This window comes from Manacus candei, unplaced genomic scaffold (assembly GCF_025592945.1).
Source record: "Manacus candei isolate 608988 ecotype Guabito, Panama unplaced genomic scaffold, ASM2559294v1 h1tg000050l, whole genome shotgun sequence".
Classification (NCBI taxonomy): Eukaryota; Metazoa; Chordata; class Aves; order Passeriformes; family Pipridae; genus Manacus; species Manacus candei.
In genome coordinates, this window is record NW_026138098.1 from 21989936 (window position 1) to 22009522 (window position 19587).

Below are 19587 nucleotides of genomic sequence, written 5' to 3' on the forward strand. Positions count from 1 at the left end.
AATGCAGAGAAACACAGAGCTCCAAGTGTGCCAAATTATCTTGCTACAGAACTGAGAGCTGTGAAACCATAACTGGGCAGCACTGTCAGTTTAATAAACCTCACTTTCAGGAATTATCTCAAATTAATGTAGTGACATGCTTTGGGGATCAAAGCAAACACCTCTGCCTGGCACTGAATACTGTTGTGGAATCACCTACTAATATATCACCACACTGTGAAAGACAGGATAAATTCCTTTTGCATTATGAATCACAGGGGGGGAAGAACAAAAGGCAGAGGAATAGCAATTAATCACCTACAACTATCTGAAGCAAACAAGTGACCTAGTAGCCTACATTGCCTTTATTGGAATTTAAGTTGAAAATCATCACTCTTACGAGCTTAATTTCCACATGTATCAAATTTAGACATGGAAACACTAAAAAAAAAAGGGTTCTTGGTCTGGTTCAGAATGCCTAAAGCAGGCATTTGATGTCCTTATGTTCCATGAGAGCACCCCCTAACAACATTTAACAGGTCCTTTGCTTTATTTGCAGAACCATTGCAAAATGACATTCAGTACCTGCACCAGAAACTGTCTTCCTCCTCTTAAGACATAACAAGTTAGCTTCTAAGACCAGGAGCTTGACAAAAGAGCCAGCAGCAGCAGCAGCAGCCACTTTTTGCAGTTACCCTGAAAGGAAAGATTGGAATTCCAGGTTCTTGTCAGCTTAAGGCATGAATTTCTAGCTTTTGTGGAAAGGGTAGTGTAGGGCAGAAGTCATTCTTCACCTTTTTCTGATGAGAATGAGGCCCTGAAGAGAGAGAAACAGAGATCGAAAGCCCAACAGCTTTCAGGAAATGCTGTTCCACTGGGACACATGTTCTACAGTGGGCTTTTTCTATAATTTGGTGGATATAAGAAAACAGTGATGACTTATTATGGGCCAAATGCTGATTCCTGTTGGAGCAATATAAAAATGTTATGGAGCAACTGAGCTTATAAACATGTGTTTCAGAAGAGAGTTTGGGTCTCTGATTTAGTAGGTGTTTTGGTCCCCAGACCTATTCCATTGAAATGAACAGGAAACAAGTATCTCCCTAAGCTAATTTTCTTTTAAATAACATTCAGTGCAGCACGAGGTGATTTTAAGTAATATTCAATACAGCCTAATACAGTAGCCTAGGATTTGTCCTGATGCTCCTTACTCCCACTGAGTAATTCTTATTCATAGAAGTAGTTCCATATAATGAATTGTATTACACAGACTATGTTAGAAATTTCCATTTATCTCAGGGGAATTCACATGGGCTGCAAAAGCTTTCCTATTGGACTGCAACATGAATGTGCCTCACCAGGTGCCGTGAGGGGAAATCCAGTTCTTTCCTACAGTAAGTCTTACCTTAACAATATCCCACTATATACACTACTTGCAACTCCAACATTTTTTTGCTTTAAAATGGCTCTCTTTTGGTTTCCTTTTTTCCTTCATTTTATTCACTTGGAAACACCAACTAATTTGCTGTTTCTATGTCAGTGATTTTACACCTCTACTGTAAAATTTCTGTAAACTCTGTCAAAGAGCAAAGTCACATATCTCTGGGATCACCTTTTTGTAAGACCTTTCATGAGATCAAACTTAATTATAACAGAGCTCTATTTTTCCTGGTCTTTTTGAGTCCAAGGCCACAGTTCTCCACCTTCTTTGGCTGTCATTGACAGCAAAGCAACTTTTCTGCCTGCCAGAAACCTTGAAAAATGCAATGACACTTCTCTTGTCTGCACTCAGAAAAGCTCCTGCAAAGGCATCTCTTGTGGAATTCTCTTTGATCAAGTCATCCTGTATCATCTGCCTGTTCTTCACTGAGTCAACTATACATAATTTGTTTTCACTCTCAGAGCACCTCATGACTTGTGCCCTCTAGGCCTGTCCTCTCACATTCATCCTCTGGCTGCTGACTCCTCCTCAATAACCTGTGTGCCCAGCCCCCCCGTCCACATAGGAACTTTTCTGACATTAAGTCCATGGATAAGTATCTTTCAGCCTTTTCCAGCAGTGGCTTCTGCTTCCATTTCTGACAACACTTTTTTCTTGCCCTTCTCCTGGCAAACAACATTTATTGCAGCCTCTTCCCCCTATCTCCCCACTTTCCTCCCTACCTTTCTGATCATGACTACAACAGCTCCAGCTTGCAGCCCAAGATGCTGAACCTTACAGATTTATTAGCTTGGAGTCTGTTCTATATCTTGCCTTCTCCATCTTCCCTGTAAATGCCTGTCTCACTCATGCTTGGTCTGCAGAAAGAAGTGAGCATACTCCTCATGCCTCTTGGGGAGCAGAGGGAAGATGCACTCCAAAAATTCCCCATAATGGAGGCTTTGTTGTAGCTCAGTTTGAGATATTTTGGTCAAAAACACACATACATTTCAAAAGAAAGAAAACACTGTCATTTCCAACAGTTCTAATCAAAATCACAGAATGGCATAAAGGGTCGGTATGGCCAAGAAAAAGCCATAGAGACAGAAAGTAAGTATTTCTGTTTTCTGGCAGGAATACCCATGGTACTACTGATGACAGGTCACTATATGCCAGAATGTCCTTCTGGAAGACATTGTACAAGGGCGAAAAAAGGCCTATTTTGCAAACAAAACTTATTTTTTAAAGTTTTGGTTTTCTGTTGAGCTTATCATATATGAGAAGGCTCTGTAATCTCTCTTTTTCTTTTTTCTTTTTCTTTTTTTTCTTGTCCTCTTTGGTTGTCCATAAAAGCTGCAACTGCTATGGGCAGGATAGGTGTTCAAGTTCCTGCAGGAGAGCTAGCATAACTTTCTTTAGAGATGTATTTACTCAAAGTCTACAAACTTTAAAAATCAATCAGCAAACAAAGATTAGGGAAAGTAGCACAGTGTCTATACCACAAATAAGTTACAGGAAGCTAACTAGAAAAAAAAGGAAGAATGCAGCCAAAACATCCGAAGGAGTGGTGGTGTTGTGGTGGTGGGGAAGATAAGTACTATTATTAGAGCATCCAAGACACACACTATTATTAGAGCACCCAAGCTAATTCTGTTTCTCCTTTCTTCTCAGCACAGTTTCTTTATGAGCTTATGCAGGAAAAATGCTGTTGTTCAACAGTACCCAGGAAACAACTTATTTTTTCTCCTTAAAACTCTTTATCTTCAACAGCTGTTTACTTGCAAGTGTATTGAGACTCTGCCTGACACACTGGGCAGCACTGCCCTGTGAGCTCTCTACACTTCCATTTTTCTGTATTTGGTAATGTTATCCATCAGCTGTAAATTCAGAGCTGATGAATTTTTCTCTTCAGGGCTTCTTCAGTACTTCATAGAACAGTCCATTACTAATGTCAATAATGTTAAGATTTCAGAGTTAGTTTTTCTCTAACTTGTATTTATTTAGATAAGTAATGCTTTAGACATTCATACTGCTTTCCATCATCAAGGCACTTGGATATTTACACTCAAAACAATCCTGCATTTTAAGGATTGTAGCACAATTCTGTGCCATGGCTATAAGTGATCTGCATCTCTCAGCCCAGCTGCTGTCCCTGGGCAGACAGGGCTTCCTGCCACTGATCCTGCACCCCTGGATTCTACCTGAGGTGTGAGACCTGCACGACCTGCTGTGCTCTCCCCGGAGACCAAGCCAATAACAGCAGGCAGTGCCGTGCCCTACTGAGGGCAGCACAATTAATTGTCTCTCCACTAAGAAATCTGTTACAGCATTAGTGCTGCTTGGCAGGGCAGCTGGTAAAATCAGCAACTGTGCATGTTAGTTTAGGCATTGTCTTCCTTCATGAGTAGAAAGCCAAAGAAGAGGAGGAGGAAGTAGAACCCTAAATGATCTTTGCAGGCAACCTTTCACAGAGATGAACAGTGCCAATTTTCTTGCCTGGGCTGTATTGCACAGGGGATTTAGGAAATGCTGCTTCCTTGGACGTGCCATCGCTGGGATAGCTTGCAGAACTCAACCCTCAACATTTGCTTTTTGTCCCCAGATTTTAGCAAATCTTTTTTCTCCACAAGTATTCCAACTGGCACACTTTCAGTTTGTTGGTTTTCCCGTGGAATGTGAATCTGATTGACTGACACACTGCAGAAATAATAGTCCAGATCAGCTGTTTCTGTACATTTCCAATGTTAGATTTCAATGTGCTATTCCAGACCAGTAAATGGTAGGGAGACAAAGGATTCCCTTGAAAAATATCCTACTTCAGGATTTAAGATCACCAAACGAAGCACAACTTAATCCCTAAAAGAACCCGTATCTGCTTTCTGCCTTCTCACTTTACTCAGAAATCTTCTTTTCTGTGTTTTCCCAGTGCTAGCAGCACTTTAGTTTCAACTAGAGATAGGCCTACATCTAAACACAAACATAATTTTCAACTATTTAGGATCTGGATGCAAGATCTGTAGCTCAGACTAATTTTTGCTTTAGATATCAGCTGTCTCAACTGGGCAATTTGAACAAATGTCAAAGAGATTGCTGATTTTCATAATCAATGAACGCTAAATGAGATAGCAGAGTCTAAAAGCATACTAAAAACTGAAGCATAGTTTAAAAGCAGGTGCATATCAAGCTGATGAAGAAATCCTCAGATGTGATCACTGCGGTTCAAAAAAAATATCCGTATCCGGACAGCTCACCGAAACAACAAAGCATTGTATACGAAAAAAGAACACTTGTCAAGTAGCTGCTCTCTGTGCGTGAATGGAACGGGCCCAGGGAGCGGGCATTTCACAGGCACTCAAGGTGACACTGGCTTAGTTGAGATAAACACCGGCTACTCCTGCTGTTTACAAAGCAACAAGCGGTGCCAACGAGCATCCCAGGGAGTCCGGTGGCTCTCAACAGATAACACTCTGCTACTTCTACCCGCGGAGATAACACAGATAAGAGGAAAAGCAGTAGGCAGCAAGGAAAAGGAACAAAATTTTAAATAAAGAAACCTGAGCAGCTGAATTATACCTAAAGGAAATGAGATCACCATTTACTTCAGATTCCAACCACAAACAACTGACAAGTAATCAAGAGTCATTAAAGTAGAAGAATTTTTATGAATCACATCCAACTTAAAATCAGCTACTCTGGAAATTCCTGGGACTCATACAAAGTGTAATTTGAGAGAATAAGATTAAAGAGCAAGCTTTATATTTTTAACTTTACGAATGGTGATAATGTAACATTTGAAATCTTTTTGTTTACATTTCAAAATCTAATGGTTTATTCAGTCATTCCTCTTATTATCTCAAGAGCTAGAAGTAAATTGATTAAAAAACGTAACTTGGCTAACATCAGAGGGAGAATACAAAATGTTTTACTGTAAAAGTAACCATGTTTTTCAAGATAAAGATAGAATAATCTAAAACAACTTTATACTGGAAAATTTTCCTCAAACTTGTAACACATTTTCTAACTGCCTTAAAATCTTTTCTGTGATAATCCAAAATTAACTGTAAACCAACACAATTTGATTTTGAAGCTGCATTCCAATACACGGAGCAATTGTAAATATTCTTGAAATTCTATACCCAGTTTGGGCTACTTAAAAAAAAAAAAATCAAAAAACGAGAAGCTATTATCATTATGTACATGACAAGTCATGTCAATCTTTTGGCATGACTTCTAGATGTTTTCTTAGCTTTTGTATTGTTAATCACTAACCAAATACTGAATGTGTGGCTTAACCCGTCTTTTATGTGAGATGACAGAGGCTTAAGCACACATAACTGCTCATATGTAAATTTAGACTTCTCCATTCTTAATGTACCATAAATAGAGAGGACTTGCAAATGATTATTCTACTTCATGGTAAGCCATGTTGGCAAAACAGATATTTTACTAGTCAAAGGACTAATTGTGATGTTACTTATACTTGATACAAACTAGAACAACCACCAGACTTAAGGCAATGTAAAGCCTAAGGCACACCTGAGCTCAGCCTCTGCAAGTGCCATGTACAGTGCCCCTGCACTGTAACCCATTAATTTTAGTAGGACCTTGCACAAGTGCCTGCTCACAGAGCCAGGATCTCAGATTTAGGGTAGATTTCCAAGAATGGTTGCAATTTTAAGCATGTGGAAATTCCTATTAGGCTAATGAATGTCTGTGACTGAGAAAATCAATATGGAATATCAGGGTACCATGGTAAGGGATACTTTTCCTTATAGAATAGCCCTTCTCCAGCAGTTCTTGTTACTAATATTTATAGTGTTATTTAACTCTCTGTGAGTTCTAGTCTTTTGGGGTGTACTGATGGACCACCAGAGTCAATGTGTGGTGGATGGTATTTCTCTTTAGTTTTAATATTTTATCATCAGCTGTGAAAATGAACATTGTAACTAACAATACCTCCACCCTAGCAACTTCTGCAGAACAATGCAAACCTCACAATCTCTTTCAGCACACCACCATATGATAAAACTCCTGTATTTCTTTAAGAGGGTCAGTGTCATCATTCCATGGAATGGAATGCTTTCTTTTTTAGATTTGCTAGGTCAGGCTGGCAGATTAGTCTGAAACATTCAAGTTACTTCAGCTATAAATTAAAAGAATCAGCATGATTTTTACTGGGAACTGAAAACTGAAACAAAGAATCACAGTAACCCAAGAACTTCCTGACTGTGGATCTGATCCTACGTGCTCCGCAGGATTGGACCCACTGCATCTGACCTCTGTTTTGGAGAAGTGCTATATGACTGCAGGGGGTTCACAGGCTGGAATCACATGAGCAGCTCATTATGGATGTATATATCTTCTTTACTCTGTGCTATAATCCAGGTGCAGAAAAGAGAAATACATAAAACCCTATTGTTAACAGCCCTGACTACATAATACACTTGAGATTTTGTGAGTAATGTTTTCTCGTTTAGATGCTGTACTCCTACTGAGCAGGTAAAGTGTCTTCTACAAGGTCACCTGTACCACTTCCTGGACCACCTCTTTTCTTCACAAGTCTTTTTCCTTCCTTCCTGCCTACACCTCTGCCAAATTCTGGTAAGAGACCAAGGTGATGAAACCACAGACACATATAAGGAAAAGGAAATAAATACTGGAAAGCACAAAGTGGTTCTCCAAATACAAAACTTGTTCATGAGTCTGTACAAGAGTTTCTCTCTTGAGACCCATGGCTAGTCATTAATCAGTATCTACTGGGCAAATAAGTTCCACTTATTTTACTCACTGTTCTTCAAAAAACACTTTGATTTTGCGTTATAAAGACCAGATTTTCCTCTGTCCTGTCACAATCCTATTCTGGAGAGATAACATGGCTTGTAACAGGGCTCTTCTAAACCCTTGAGACATGCAGTAGTGAACAAATGCTGACCCTGAAGCTACCAAAAGTCCGTTGGTAGCAGAACCAATCCTGTTTCATCCCTCCCACTCCTTGGATCTGAGCATTTCCTATCTGTGCAGGCAGGTCCAGCTTTGAGGTCATGGAGGTCATGGCAGAAATGCCAGCTACAGATTTTCCAAAGTCTCTGCCTTAAGACAGGGCACGTAACAAGGGTCCAAGGGTTTCTTTCAGCCAAAACCTCACTTTAGATCTTGTGCTAGCCATCAGCCAGCTCAGTGAACTCAGGAACTGGAAGGCATCTAATTTATTTCTGCTTCCTTAAGTCACTTAATGCTCATAGAGATCATGCAGTCTTGTTTGCTGTGAGATTACTTGGAATACCAAAACAAACTCATTTGCTGCCAGCTTGGAGATCTCTCTACTAAACCACAGTTTCAGTTCAGTCATTCACCTGTAATTCATTCACCTATCCAGGTGCAAATATTCAGACCAAAGGAATTCGATGGCACTAAACTGGCACTGCAAATATGAGAGAATTTCTGATCAGTAACTGTCACCAGTCTGATTGAAACAAAGTGACACCACAGCCCAAGTCACTTCTCCTGGTGGCCTTCTAGATATATTTAAGTAACACAGTATTTCGGTAAAACTTAGGTACATGACAAATGGTAGAAAAAGGGAGTTTTGAACCTTGCTGTACCTCGTGTCAGAGTGAAAACGGCAAAAGGTTTTGGCTGTTGGTCCTGGGAAACAAGTCTGAACCTTCAGGTTTTAGGGGGAAAATGAGGAACAGGAGACACCTACACAGCTTGGTCAAAGGTTCAGTGAGAAGATAACTGCTCACAATTCTGCAGCACTTCCCAGGGAACAACAAATGTGAAAGAGGAAAGCTGGTTGCTCTAGAGTTGACTTTTCTTCCAGAAGGAGAGTTTGAGGCCTAGCACCTCTTCCTTGGGAGTAAGGAGAAGAAAGGAGAGGTGCTGTCCAGGCCTGGGGAGCCCTCTTCTTCCTGCATCTTGTCCCTTCCCTGCTTTTCCTGCTGAATCAAACCATGACCCATTTCTTCATTTATTATGTGTAAGGTTGGTGTACTAAAATTAATTGAGTAAAGGTTACAGACCATTTTTAAAATGTGGATTATTCCTCCCTCTCTGGAATTGATTCCCCAGGATAAGTTTACTCAATAACCACTCTTCTGAAGTGAAGAGAGTGCCATGGGGATTCTACCTTCATATTTTCTGCCCTATTTCTTAGAGGATTTAATTGCTTGTGATGTTGATATATTAAGCCACCACAGAATGAGAGAAGAATTACTCTCCTGAAATTCAGAAAGGTTTGTTCCTTACCTATGTTCACTTTTGGACTTCAAGCTTCAGCTGTTTCTCTTAACTCAGTTCCTGCCATTCAGTGAAGTGAACCCAGCGTGCTTTCAGCAAACATGAGCTCTGTTCTGATGTGAGCCTGAAGATCTGAACAGAAAGGAATAGAGAATGTAAGCAGACAGTACCCAGATAAAGGCACGGTTATACCCCAGACTTGACACAAATAGAAGGTGGGGAGGGAAGAAGAAAGCTGAGCCATCCTCATAGCAGTCATTACATGTGGAACATAGAAGGGTGGTCTCCCTAAGCCCTGAATTGTCCAGTTATGAAAATGTTTTTCTTGAGGGAAGTTCAGGTCAACTCCTGATCTGACCTGACCTTTGAAGAAACTGTACTTCATCAGCTACAAAGCCTATGGAGACTTACCTCAGCTTAGTCATCTGAACTACCTGAAGGTAAACTCTATGAATATACCCACAAATATTATGTACTGGTTTGCTGTTATTCACTGCATTGCTATAACATCGCAGTATAATGTGAAAAAATCACATTTGACTGGGCCAGGAAAGACTATCCCTTCTTAGACAGACATCTGCTAGTTTGTATCTCCATCCTCATCTTATGAAATGAACATGCTTTGAATACTTCTTTGGAAGACAGAAATTATAAGAAAACCGTGACGAGTTTCTCACGAGCAGCAGATTGCTACGGGCAAGAGAGCTGTAACTTTGGAGAACATCAGTTTAGCACCTGCTGTGAGCCCCGTGTCCTAATAGATTGCAGCTGGCATGACGAATGCTCCCTGTTCGCCCCATTGTTCTGCGTTTCTGCTGGAGACAGCTCTCCGAAAACACACCCAGTGCTTCAAGCACGCATTCTGGCCCAATACTCCCTCCCAGCGGGCTGTGTTTAACCCACATCTGAAAGAATGTAACCCTCTATTAATTAATAAATCACTTGTGCTTCTCTCATTATGGGTAGCATCATATGAATAAAATACACCACATTTGCTTGTATCTCTAGGCATCCTTATTGACATTCTATGTTTATCACTAATGTATATACATAAACGTTATCATTCTATGTCATGTCCCCGGGCATGTTTCTCGTGTTTCTCATAGCTCTCACATTTCTCTTTTGGTTTTATAAATGCCTCTAAGGCATTGCTGGCTGCCGCGGGGAAGCCAAGGACCTCCTTCCAGAAATCTTGCTCTGAACAATGCTGCCCTCCCTAACCGTACCCCCTTCCCCCGAAACTAAAAAGCACTATTAAAAATTCCCCCCTTGAGTCACTCCGGCAGCTTTGCCTACAGAGGTGAGGGCCGCGGCACGGGCTCGCTCCCGGGCGATGGGGCGGTGCGGACCCGCCCCGGAGCGGCCGCAGCGGGGGCGGGCCCGGCCCGGCCCTTTATAGAGCCCGCTCGGCTGCGCTCCGCCAGCCGCTCCTGCAGCTCCGCCGGGGCATCCATCGGCACCGCCGCTCCTCGGGCTCTGCCGCAGGTAAGTGCCGCGCTTTTAAAACCCGCTTGTCATCTAAGGGCACAAGTGCCGGGTCTAAGTCGAACAGAACGAAGCTGCTCTTTAAATTAAATTTAAAAAAAAGAATAATAACCTGGTGTCATGCCGTATTGCAGCAGCGGGGAAGGTCAGTTCTAGGTGCTGCAGTGTGTCAGAATTTTGACGAGGAATCAGCAGTATTGCTCTTCGTGATGTGAAAGTTGGGCCTGAGAAACTGATTATGGTAACAAATGATAAGTTACTTGCTGCCAAAAATGCTAAAAATAATTCTCTTAAGTATGTTTAAGGGAAAATATATCTGCTGAAATCACAACTGAATCTGAAAAGCATGCACAGCCAAGTACCTGAGGCACGATTTAGCTTCTTGCATTATGAAACCTGCTTACAAGTAAAGGGTGTGTCTACATTAGCACTTTGATTTTCATGTCTATTTTCCAAATGAATCCAGTGAGCTCTATTCCCCATGTTTTGGTTCGCACCACAGAGTGTGTGAACTTTAGCGTGTGCCCTAATGAACTTTAGAGTGCTTCCACTCCATTTCTCCCCAGAAAAACCAAACTGGAAGGTACAATCAATGTATTAGCAGGCACTCAGTCTGCAGGACCAAATAGAATTAGTCCAATATAGAAACCTCTGAAGCAGGTACAGTGTGGAGCAAGTCTTCAGCACCAACTTAGTTCTGTACATCCTCTTCTATTGCAGTGCTTGCCAATGTAAATATAACTAAGATTCCTATGGAATCTTTTAAAGTTTCACGGTTTTCTAGAACTGAGGATGCTTTTTAAAAAATCATCCCATGACTTGCATTGCAATTCAAAAAAGAGAAAAAGATATATTGCTATTTTACTGTACTCCCCATTGTTGTTACAAGGTAATTAGCTACCAGTCCCTCTTGGTAAGATTGCTACAATGCTTGGCTACAAGAGCCAGCTGCATATAAGAAATCAAGACAGAACGTGTTAAGCCTCTAATACTGTAAATAAGTGAGGTAACATCACAAGCAGACTTTCAAGGTTTTGCAGTGGTGAGAGGCACTCAGTGAGGTGGCTGGGCTTACATATCAACAAGATGCAGTGGGGAACTACAGAGGTACTGAAAAAAGAAGCTTTCCCATTCATTCCCTGAAGTTAGATGTTCAGTGCTTTCATTGTAAGGTAGTAATGATCAATTAAATATATAGAAACAGCTGGGCAGCAGCTAAGTAAATGTGCCAACTTCCAACTTTTAGTCCACACTGTGAAAACTGAGTGTGGATTTTTCCAATTTCCCTTTCCCTGCTTCATTAATCAGTTGTATTGCTGAGTGTACAAGAACAAAGCTTCAAACAATAATCTCTAATTTAATATGTGGAGATAATAAGCAGATATTCCACAGCAAATTAATGCTTAAGTCTTCATTGTGTTGTGACTTATTATGAAACCAACTGAGGACAACAGAAGCAAGAAAGCTGACATTGCAAGCTATAGCATGACATGAAGTTCCTCTTTTATTTTCAGAATCAAATAATACAGATAGAAGAGGCACGAAGTGAGAAGTTAACAACATGAAGTTACTCATCTTTCTTCTAGTAGTCCTTGTCACGGGACCAGATTCTGTAAGTTTTGAAATAAATGGTGGGTTGGTTTGCTTGGAACCACTTCTGGGTTTGACTACACTTTCTGCTTTGGACACTGTAGCAGGCTTTTGCCTTGAATTCTATTTTACTGCCTTTGCATGCACATATGTACCTGCTGTGCATATACCTCAAAGAAACCTGTTTCGAGTCCTTTGGTTTTTCTCCTGATTCTGTTCCACCTTAAGGCATTCATTTAGCATTCAGATAGTGAAGACATTCAATAGTCAAGAAATCTAGCTTTTCTGTTTTTCTCTTAAAGCAATTTAGATATGGACACTGAGCACCAAGATCTTGCTGGTATTTTCTGGAGGTGGATATTGGACCTTAGCTAAATTTTCCCCTCCCCTACTTGAAAGTGTGATGCTAAAAAAGGAATAATAGATACTAATTTGAGTATTTTTGACTATCAACTTGTATGACAGTTGGTGCCTATCAGCAAAGCCATTCACCAACATTATGGAACTATATTGTTATCATTACTTGTTTTAGCTCAAGCAAGCCCATTTGACCTCTGGAAGAAATACAGTAAAATTTCATTTCATTATTAATTTCATTTCATTATTTAATTTCATGGAGAGAGAAATAGCCAGACTGAAAAGCAGAGGCAGAGCCTTGAAGGACAGAGCAAGAATCTATTGTTGTATAGATCTACTATCTTTTATTCTATGGCCCAAATGTGAAGCACCAAGGTCACTAAAATGACAGAGGCAGCTGGTGAATGTTGTATCTTTGCTGCAGTGCTTGGTGAAGGGGGAGAAGCTTCCTTCCCTGTTTTAGGGACACTGACCTTTAAATGCTGCCTGGGTTCTTCCAGCATAAATAACTGCAGTGTTTCCCTGATGCAGTGGACCAACTTGGAGGGGCTTTTCTGAGGGTTTGTTTGCATGATGTGGGATTTTTTTTTTTCCTTCCCTCTTCTGCTTTGCTCAAGTACAGTTCCACTCTTCATTCATATCCAGATTCTGCAGAACAGGTTCAGCTGGTAACTACATGCAAAAAACCTAAACTGTTGAAGCTATGCAGTAGGGAACAGAGCTTGGGCCCATAAAAGGTAATCACACCACATAAAATAAACTGCTTCCTTAAAAGCCTTTCTTTCTTTTCCCTTAGGGTTATAGCTGGAAGTACTACAACATGCTATACAAACGCAGATCAGATCACAAGGGTAAGTATCTGCTTGTTCTACTGGAACCTAAAATCTTATTATCTTGAAATTATATCTTCATACCAGAAGGAGGGCTCTTAATGACACTTAAACACCTAAAACTAGTTTGCAATCACATTTCACCTCCTTATTCAAATGTTTTGTCTATAATTAGCAATGTTTTTTACTTACAGAATGCTCTTGTTTGAATGGAGGAACTTGCATTACCTATTACCTCTTCAGTGGAATTAGTCGTTGCATATGCCCAGAAGGATACACTGGGATTCACTGTGAACTAGGTAGAGTATTTATCTTCCTTAATACCAGCTAAATTAATTGAAAAGGTCTAAAAAGATAGTCAAATAATTAAAATGAAATGCCAAGTGAAAGTATTACCCATAAATGGGGCTTGATAGTCTTTAGCACTTTATGCTAATAGAATAAGTGAGGAGAGACAACTAAATGTTGGTGCAACATTTAGTCAGGATCTCCTTTTTTTGTCTGCCTCTTCAATAAGGTTGCTTACCTCAACCTTTCTTTTTAGTTTGTAGTGAAAAAAGTGAACTTGTTCGTGAGTCTTCAGAAGCAGAATCAATTGTATTGTGAAATTCACTGAAACTATTTAAGAATTAATATCCATGCTTTAAAATGTGAGATACTTGATGCTCAAATTCACACAGGACAAATGTAATAAAAAATATATATAATCAGTCTAGATTTTGCATCATTGGTTTTTAGTTGTATTGCAAGAACTTTTTCCTCATTAAAAGGCTTTATCCATGTCTGTCACAGAACAGTTATAAACAAGAACATGCTGCTAATAAAATATTTCTTTTCTCAGACACTGACAGCACATGCTATAGTCAAAATGGGGAGGACTACAGAGGGATGGCAACAGAAGATGAATGTCTGCCATGGAACTCTCCCTCACTCTTCAGGAGGGGTCTTTACAATGCTTACTTGGAGAATGCTCTGCAGCTTGGACTGGGCAAACACAGCTACTGCAGGTATGAAAAGCATCACTCTCATTGGGATGACTTCTATTGTCACAGCCCTAGAGGTGCTCAGTGAGGAACATGTTTTTAAAAAATAACAATATTACAGAGATGATTTTTGACTAAAAATATTTGGAATGTGACTCTCTGAAGTGTCTGTAGAGTTCTTCACTGAAGCTGATTGTACTGCAAAATTTACAGTATATAAGAGTAATAGTCAGCTGCGAATTATTTTCTCTGGTGTATCTTGTGACAAAACATTTGGTTTTTTTCAGGACGCTTCATATTAAGATATTATCATTTTTAAAAACTGTTTTTATTAAAAGAACACTTTCTTTGTCTTTTAGAAATCCAAATGGGAGGAACCAGCCCTGGTGTTACACCAAAAAGGGACGTGCCATTAAAGAAATATCCTGTAACATAAAGAAATGTGGTAAGTAACATCAGTTTCAAGACACCTGTGTGTTTTTTTTTATTATTTTATTTTTAATAGCACAAGGTTGATGTTTAGTTGTAAGAACATCTGAACAAAATTTGTCCTCTCACAGGGCCTTCATGTGGTCAAAGAAGCATGAGCAAGAACTTCAAGATTGTTGGTGGAAGGCAGGCAGAGATTGAGTCTCAGCCTTGGATAGCTGGTATCTTCCAAACCATAAGGGGCACGGACCGCTTCCTGTGCGGTGGCAGCCTCATCGACCCCTGCTGGGTGCTGACGGCAGCACACTGCTTTCACACTCTGTAAGTTTACAGTCCCCTGTGCTTCTATTTGCAACAGATTTCTTCGTGGGCTGCTCACTGAGCAACCCTTCCAAATGTACCCCAGTAAGAATGTTGTGTTGATCGAACGAAACAAGAAGAGCAGCCAGAAATATGAAGCCTCTGGGAGCCCACATCCAGCAGAATGAGCTAGCAAGATGTGAACTGTTTGGTGGATGGTGCCATTTAAACAACTTAGCCTGTACTGGAGCCAGGGTTTCATTTTTACCTTAGCTGTTCCCAAAACTCAGTAATTGTACTGATGGTTATGAGCTGTATGAAGAATACATCTACAGGTATTTTTTGTTAGTTTTCCTGTGGAAAGCTGATCCTTTTGGCATCCTTCAGAGGATTCTTAATGCTAACAGCTTGCACTAGTAGCAACTAGATAGGTGTGCATTTCAAAATGTCTGAACACCTAAATCAATCTCTTCAAATGGAAAATCAGAATGCTTTCCTTTAGAATACTGGATAAACTTTCAAAGCTAACTAAATTTTGTTTTTTCTTAACATCAAAATAAACATGAAACAGAAGTGGGAGTGGGTCTGAACTGTTGACCTCACTTTCAGAAATCAGTACTCTTCAGCAATCTCTTTACTCTCTCAGGTCAGGAAGACAGCTAAACAAATCTGTCTATAAAGTCTACCTTGGGAAGTCCATACTGAATGTTACTGATGATAAGGAACAAGTATTCATGGTTGATGACATCATCTCTCATCCTGATTTTACAGATTACACAGGTGGCAATGAGAATGATATTGGTAAGTGTCATCTTAATATGAACCTTTAAAACATTGTGGCATACATCTTCTAAAAGAAGTAGAACCAGAGATGAGATGAAAGGGAACAGGAACTAGGCGTTTCTAGATGAAGGGAGCAGGAATAGCCTGAAAACTAGGCCTGTGCTGAACACAGGTTTTTCCACTTGCATAAATTTGGTTTGTGGCACATATCAGATGTATTATCTGGCAGACAGTCAACTATAAGCCTATCTTATCCCTGGACCTGTGCAAGACATGGCTTTTCCATAAGCACTGTCGGCAGCATTCAATTTCTATCATCTTATTCTGTGTCTACAGAGATCCTACTATGCAGAGCAAATGACAAATAACACATGCATGGTAGATTCCATCATGTAGCATGGGAATGCCATATCAGGCACCACATGAGCTGAAGGTTACCCTGAATTAATCCTGACTTTTATCAGTCTCTGGATTTCACAAGCCTATTCCTAGAGCAACAAAGTCAGAGATGGGTTTTTGCAACTTGCACAGAACAGACTTGCTACTCTTGCACTTGATGCTTAGAACTCTACCACCCCTTCCAGGTTCCTCCTGCTAAAGCAGCAGTCAGGAAGTTGAGGTTTTAAAACATCTAAAGATACACTTGCAGAAGTCTCTCTTCTCTGAGCTGTCAGCCCCTATCCTTCCAGGAAGGAAGTTCAAGTTGGAGCACTTGCCAATTTTAGTGCTGGGAAATTTAATTTTGTTAGCAAATAATCACTGTCATTCCAAAAGTAAAGAGGGGAACTATATGTAACCAAAATTTAAATATAATTGCAACTATTCCAAATACTCTTATTGTTGGAGAACTTGAGGGGAAAAACTTGCTTTACAGATCTAACTGTATCTTCTCTGACTTGTTTCATAGCTTTGATAAGGATAAGGACAGCTTCTGGACAGTGTGCAGTAGAATCCAAATATGTCAGGACGGTCTGCCTGCCAGAGAGGAACCTTTACTTACAAGACAATACCCCTTGTGAAATAGCTGGCTATGGAAAACAAGATTTTTGTAAGTGAATGATTTTCCTTTCCAAAGTTGTACTTCCACAGTGTGGGAACTTGATGTTTTTCACACCATGATCTGTGAAGTATTATGCTACTCCATATGCATCTCTCAAAGATGATTTTTGCTGGCATCTTCTCTAGTTGTCCATGGCATTTTCTTATCTGATGCTTCTCACACTTATCAACCATACAGAGTAAGCCACAATTTTTTTCATTCCTAATGTGGTGAGGGATAGAAAAAAAATTACAGCCATGTGAGAGTATTAGCAAAGGATCACATTTGTGCAGAATATCCTTCAAAAACCATCAAACTTTCTCTCTAAAAAGGAAAACTTATATTTTGTGTTTGGAATACTTATTCTTCTCTCTGAAACTTAATATCTTAACAGTAAAAGCAAACTAATACTGCATAAGCTGGAAATGAGAACCTCAATGCAGAACTGGAATGCTTATGCTAATTTCAAGTGCTAAAAGTGTGTTATATGGGGATTTTCCTTTTTTTGTGGGTTTTTTGGAGTTTTTTTGTCTTGGATGGTGAAAATAGTGAAATATTCTTTTGTTTGTAGACGACATCTTCTATGCTCAAAGACTGATGTCAGCCACTGTGAACTTAATATCACAGAGAAAATGCAAATCTGACTACTATGACAATATCAGAGTTACTGACAACATGGTCTGTGCTGGAGATCCCACATGGCAGACTGATTCATGCAAGGTAAAACTGGTTTATCTTCTAAAGAATTCAAAATGCATATACACTATATGGTTCAGCTGGTGATGTCTTGTAATTTTACTAGTCACAAGAGTCTCTCTTTATATAGCAGGAATTGAGCATATCCAGTTCGTGTTGATCTATAGTGTGGCCAAATATATGGAATAAGGTTGTAACCTAGAGTTAGGTGTTGCCTCCCTCCACACCTTCCTTTGGAAGCACAAGAAGTACAGTATTTTAGTAACTTTTTTCCTCAAGACCTTATTTACCTTATTTACAGTGTATTCAAGTAAAGGCTGATAGATAGGCATCAGAGGAATACAACAACTGTTCTATATAATTATATCTTTGCAAGAGATAAGAGGTAAATTACAGGGGGACAATGATCTCCCCCAGGTACCTCAAAACTAGATTTACTTCTCTGCACCCTCACAGGGCAGAGTGGCCAGAGGAGTCACTAAAAAGAACAAGTGTCCTCAAGTGTACCTCCAAAGTATCTTATGAATGGGAAGACAATTGATTCTGTGAAGAATTGGGCCTGCTGGTTCTTGCCTTAGATCATTAGCCTAATATCTGTAATTATAAACTTAGGATGAAGGGTTGTTTGCAAGGTAACTATTCTCTCTGTATCCTGGTATGGGGAACAAGAGAACTCCTTACCTATGGAGACTGTTCAAGTCACAACAGATGCCAAACCTTCTGTCCCATCTAATTAATGTTCTCAAAGATCAAAGTTTTAGCCTGAGTGAGGGTATTTACTACCGTATTTAACTCTAGAAAAGCAATAACCACATTCTCTCTGTTATAGAGGCTCCATCTGCAGAAAATGGCCTAATATGTTCTCTTTCTGTTGTCAGGGAGATTCCGGTGGCCCCATGGTCTGTGAACACAATGGCAGGATGCTGGTTTATGGGATTGTCAGCTGGGGAGATGGCTGTGCAAAGGAAAACAACCCTGGTGTTTACACCAGAGTAACTCGATACCTTAACTGGATTGACTCCAAGATGAACGGGGTGCTTGCCAAGAGTCACTTTCTTCCCGAACCAAAGTGACCTTTTTTCTACAGCTGGAGTGAAATGAACAAGACTCAGCCTGTACTGACACCAGGACAGTAAAACCTGAATGTCATAAGAGGCTTTCATTTTAAATGCTTGTGTGGTCTGCCACTCACATCAGTGTTCCTGAGGCATGAGGCAGAGCGATGGATGATATATTATCTTACTACTCTGAATTACCTGAAAACCACTCAGTGGGAAGCTAAAATATTTAACATTTAAATGAGTATTCCCATGCACGACACTATGCATAACAAGTTATCTGTCCACTTCATTTATGAGCCAGCATTTGGTCTGGAAATACTGGTACAGTTTTAACTTCAGTATTCATTTTATACATGACCTGAGACTAAAATCTCTCCTCGTTATACTGAATAATACTAAGACTCAAGTGCTACAAACCTAACCAGTTAAGACCAGTATTGAGAGAGTGATCAGACTTTGCATCAAAAAGTGGAAAAAAAAATGTAGTAGCTGTGTCAGTATTACAAAGTCTTAATGTATTCCACTTAAGAACTGTGCTGTAAGAAGGTGTATTGAAAAGTTGCTGGACTTCTAGGTCACATCTGTAGGTGTCTGGGTCCCTTGGAACATGTGGTTATGTAACCTCTACATGTAATATGTAATGAGGAAAAGGTTTAAGGACTTGGCACTCATTGAATGCTGCAGGTGTCAAAAGTGAGAAATTTATTTCCATTGATTTAACTGATATTATATGGAAATTAGTCCCTCCCCCCCCACTTATGCTTGGTTTTATTTTTAAACTTGTCTTTGTTTTATAGATTTGCATTATTTGTATGAGGGCTGGAACCTCACACTTTATTTAATTATTTTTACTGTGTTTAACTTATTGTTTGTATTATGGAATGTAAAATTTTATTAAAAAAACCTTGTTCTTATGTGTCTGTCCTTCCTCTGTTGAAAGGAGAAGGGTATGACTCAGAACTGCCATTATTGCTTTATTACTAAAGTTCCTTGGTAAAGCATAAGTGTTTGAGCTTATTGATTATTAAACTATTTGATACACATAAGCTAAATTATCTTTCCAAAAAGCACAGGGGTATTAGTAAGAAGCATGCTACATCTTGTAGTTTACTGCAGCCTGGGCACATGAATCTTGCACACTGGTGAGGGAATGATAGGAATAAGAATCCTACTGAAGTCTTGCCCTTGAGACTCAAGACTGGAGCAGGTCCCATCTGCCCTATTTCCAGCTCTGTTGTTGTTAAGTCCATACCCTTTCTATAAGGCAGGGGTGATGGTACTTCTGTTTTCCCACTGAATGCCTGGGTCTGAGTTGTCAGGGGCAGGGGGAGTTGACAGCCATGGGATGTACTGTGACTAAGGCCCTGCCACCCCAGTCCTGTGCAGGGACAGCGAG

The 19587-nt window shown here is 40.0% G+C and overlaps 1 protein-coding gene and 1 long non-coding RNA gene across 2 annotated transcripts in view; one reads left to right on the plus strand and one right to left on the minus strand.

Moving 5' to 3' along the window:
* The window catches only part of LOC127477131 (uncharacterized), a 47601-nt gene extending 38832 nt beyond the window's left edge, over nt 1-8769 (minus strand). The window contains exon 1 of the long non-coding RNA XR_007906864.1: nt 8648-8769. This is a non-coding gene — a long non-coding RNA (uncharacterized LOC127477131). The remainder of the gene's footprint in view (nt 1-8647) is intronic.
* Nucleotides 8770-10055: 1286 nt separating this feature from the next.
* On the plus strand, nt 10056-19105 carry PLAU (plasminogen activator, urokinase). Its single transcript, XM_051800942.1, has 11 exons — nt 10056-10123; nt 11638-11735; nt 12867-12921; nt 13095-13199; nt 13742-13907; nt 14243-14328; nt 14444-14633; nt 15259-15413; nt 16303-16443; nt 17006-17154; nt 18009-19105. Exons 2-11 carry the CDS (start codon nt 11685-11687, stop codon nt 18201-18203), a joined length of 1293 nt encoding a protein of 430 aa, XP_051656902.1. The 5' UTR covers nt 10056-10123; nt 11638-11684; the 3' UTR covers nt 18204-19105.
* Nucleotides 19106-19587: the final 482 nt, after the last annotated feature.

Bases quoted from the DNA above. Each gene is read 5' to 3' on its own strand.
- PLAU (XM_051800942.1), top strand. From the start codon at position 11,685: ATGAAGTTACTCATCTTTCTTCTAGTAGTCCTTGTCACGGGACCAGAT. The intron at 13,200-13,741 runs GTAGAGTATTTA...TTCTTTTCTCAG, and splicing joins TGGGATTCACTGTGAACTAG to ACACTGACAGCACATGCTAT. The intron at 13,908-14,242 runs GTATGAAAAGCA...TTTGTCTTTTAG, and splicing joins GGCAAACACAGCTACTGCAG to AAATCCAAATGGGAGGAACC.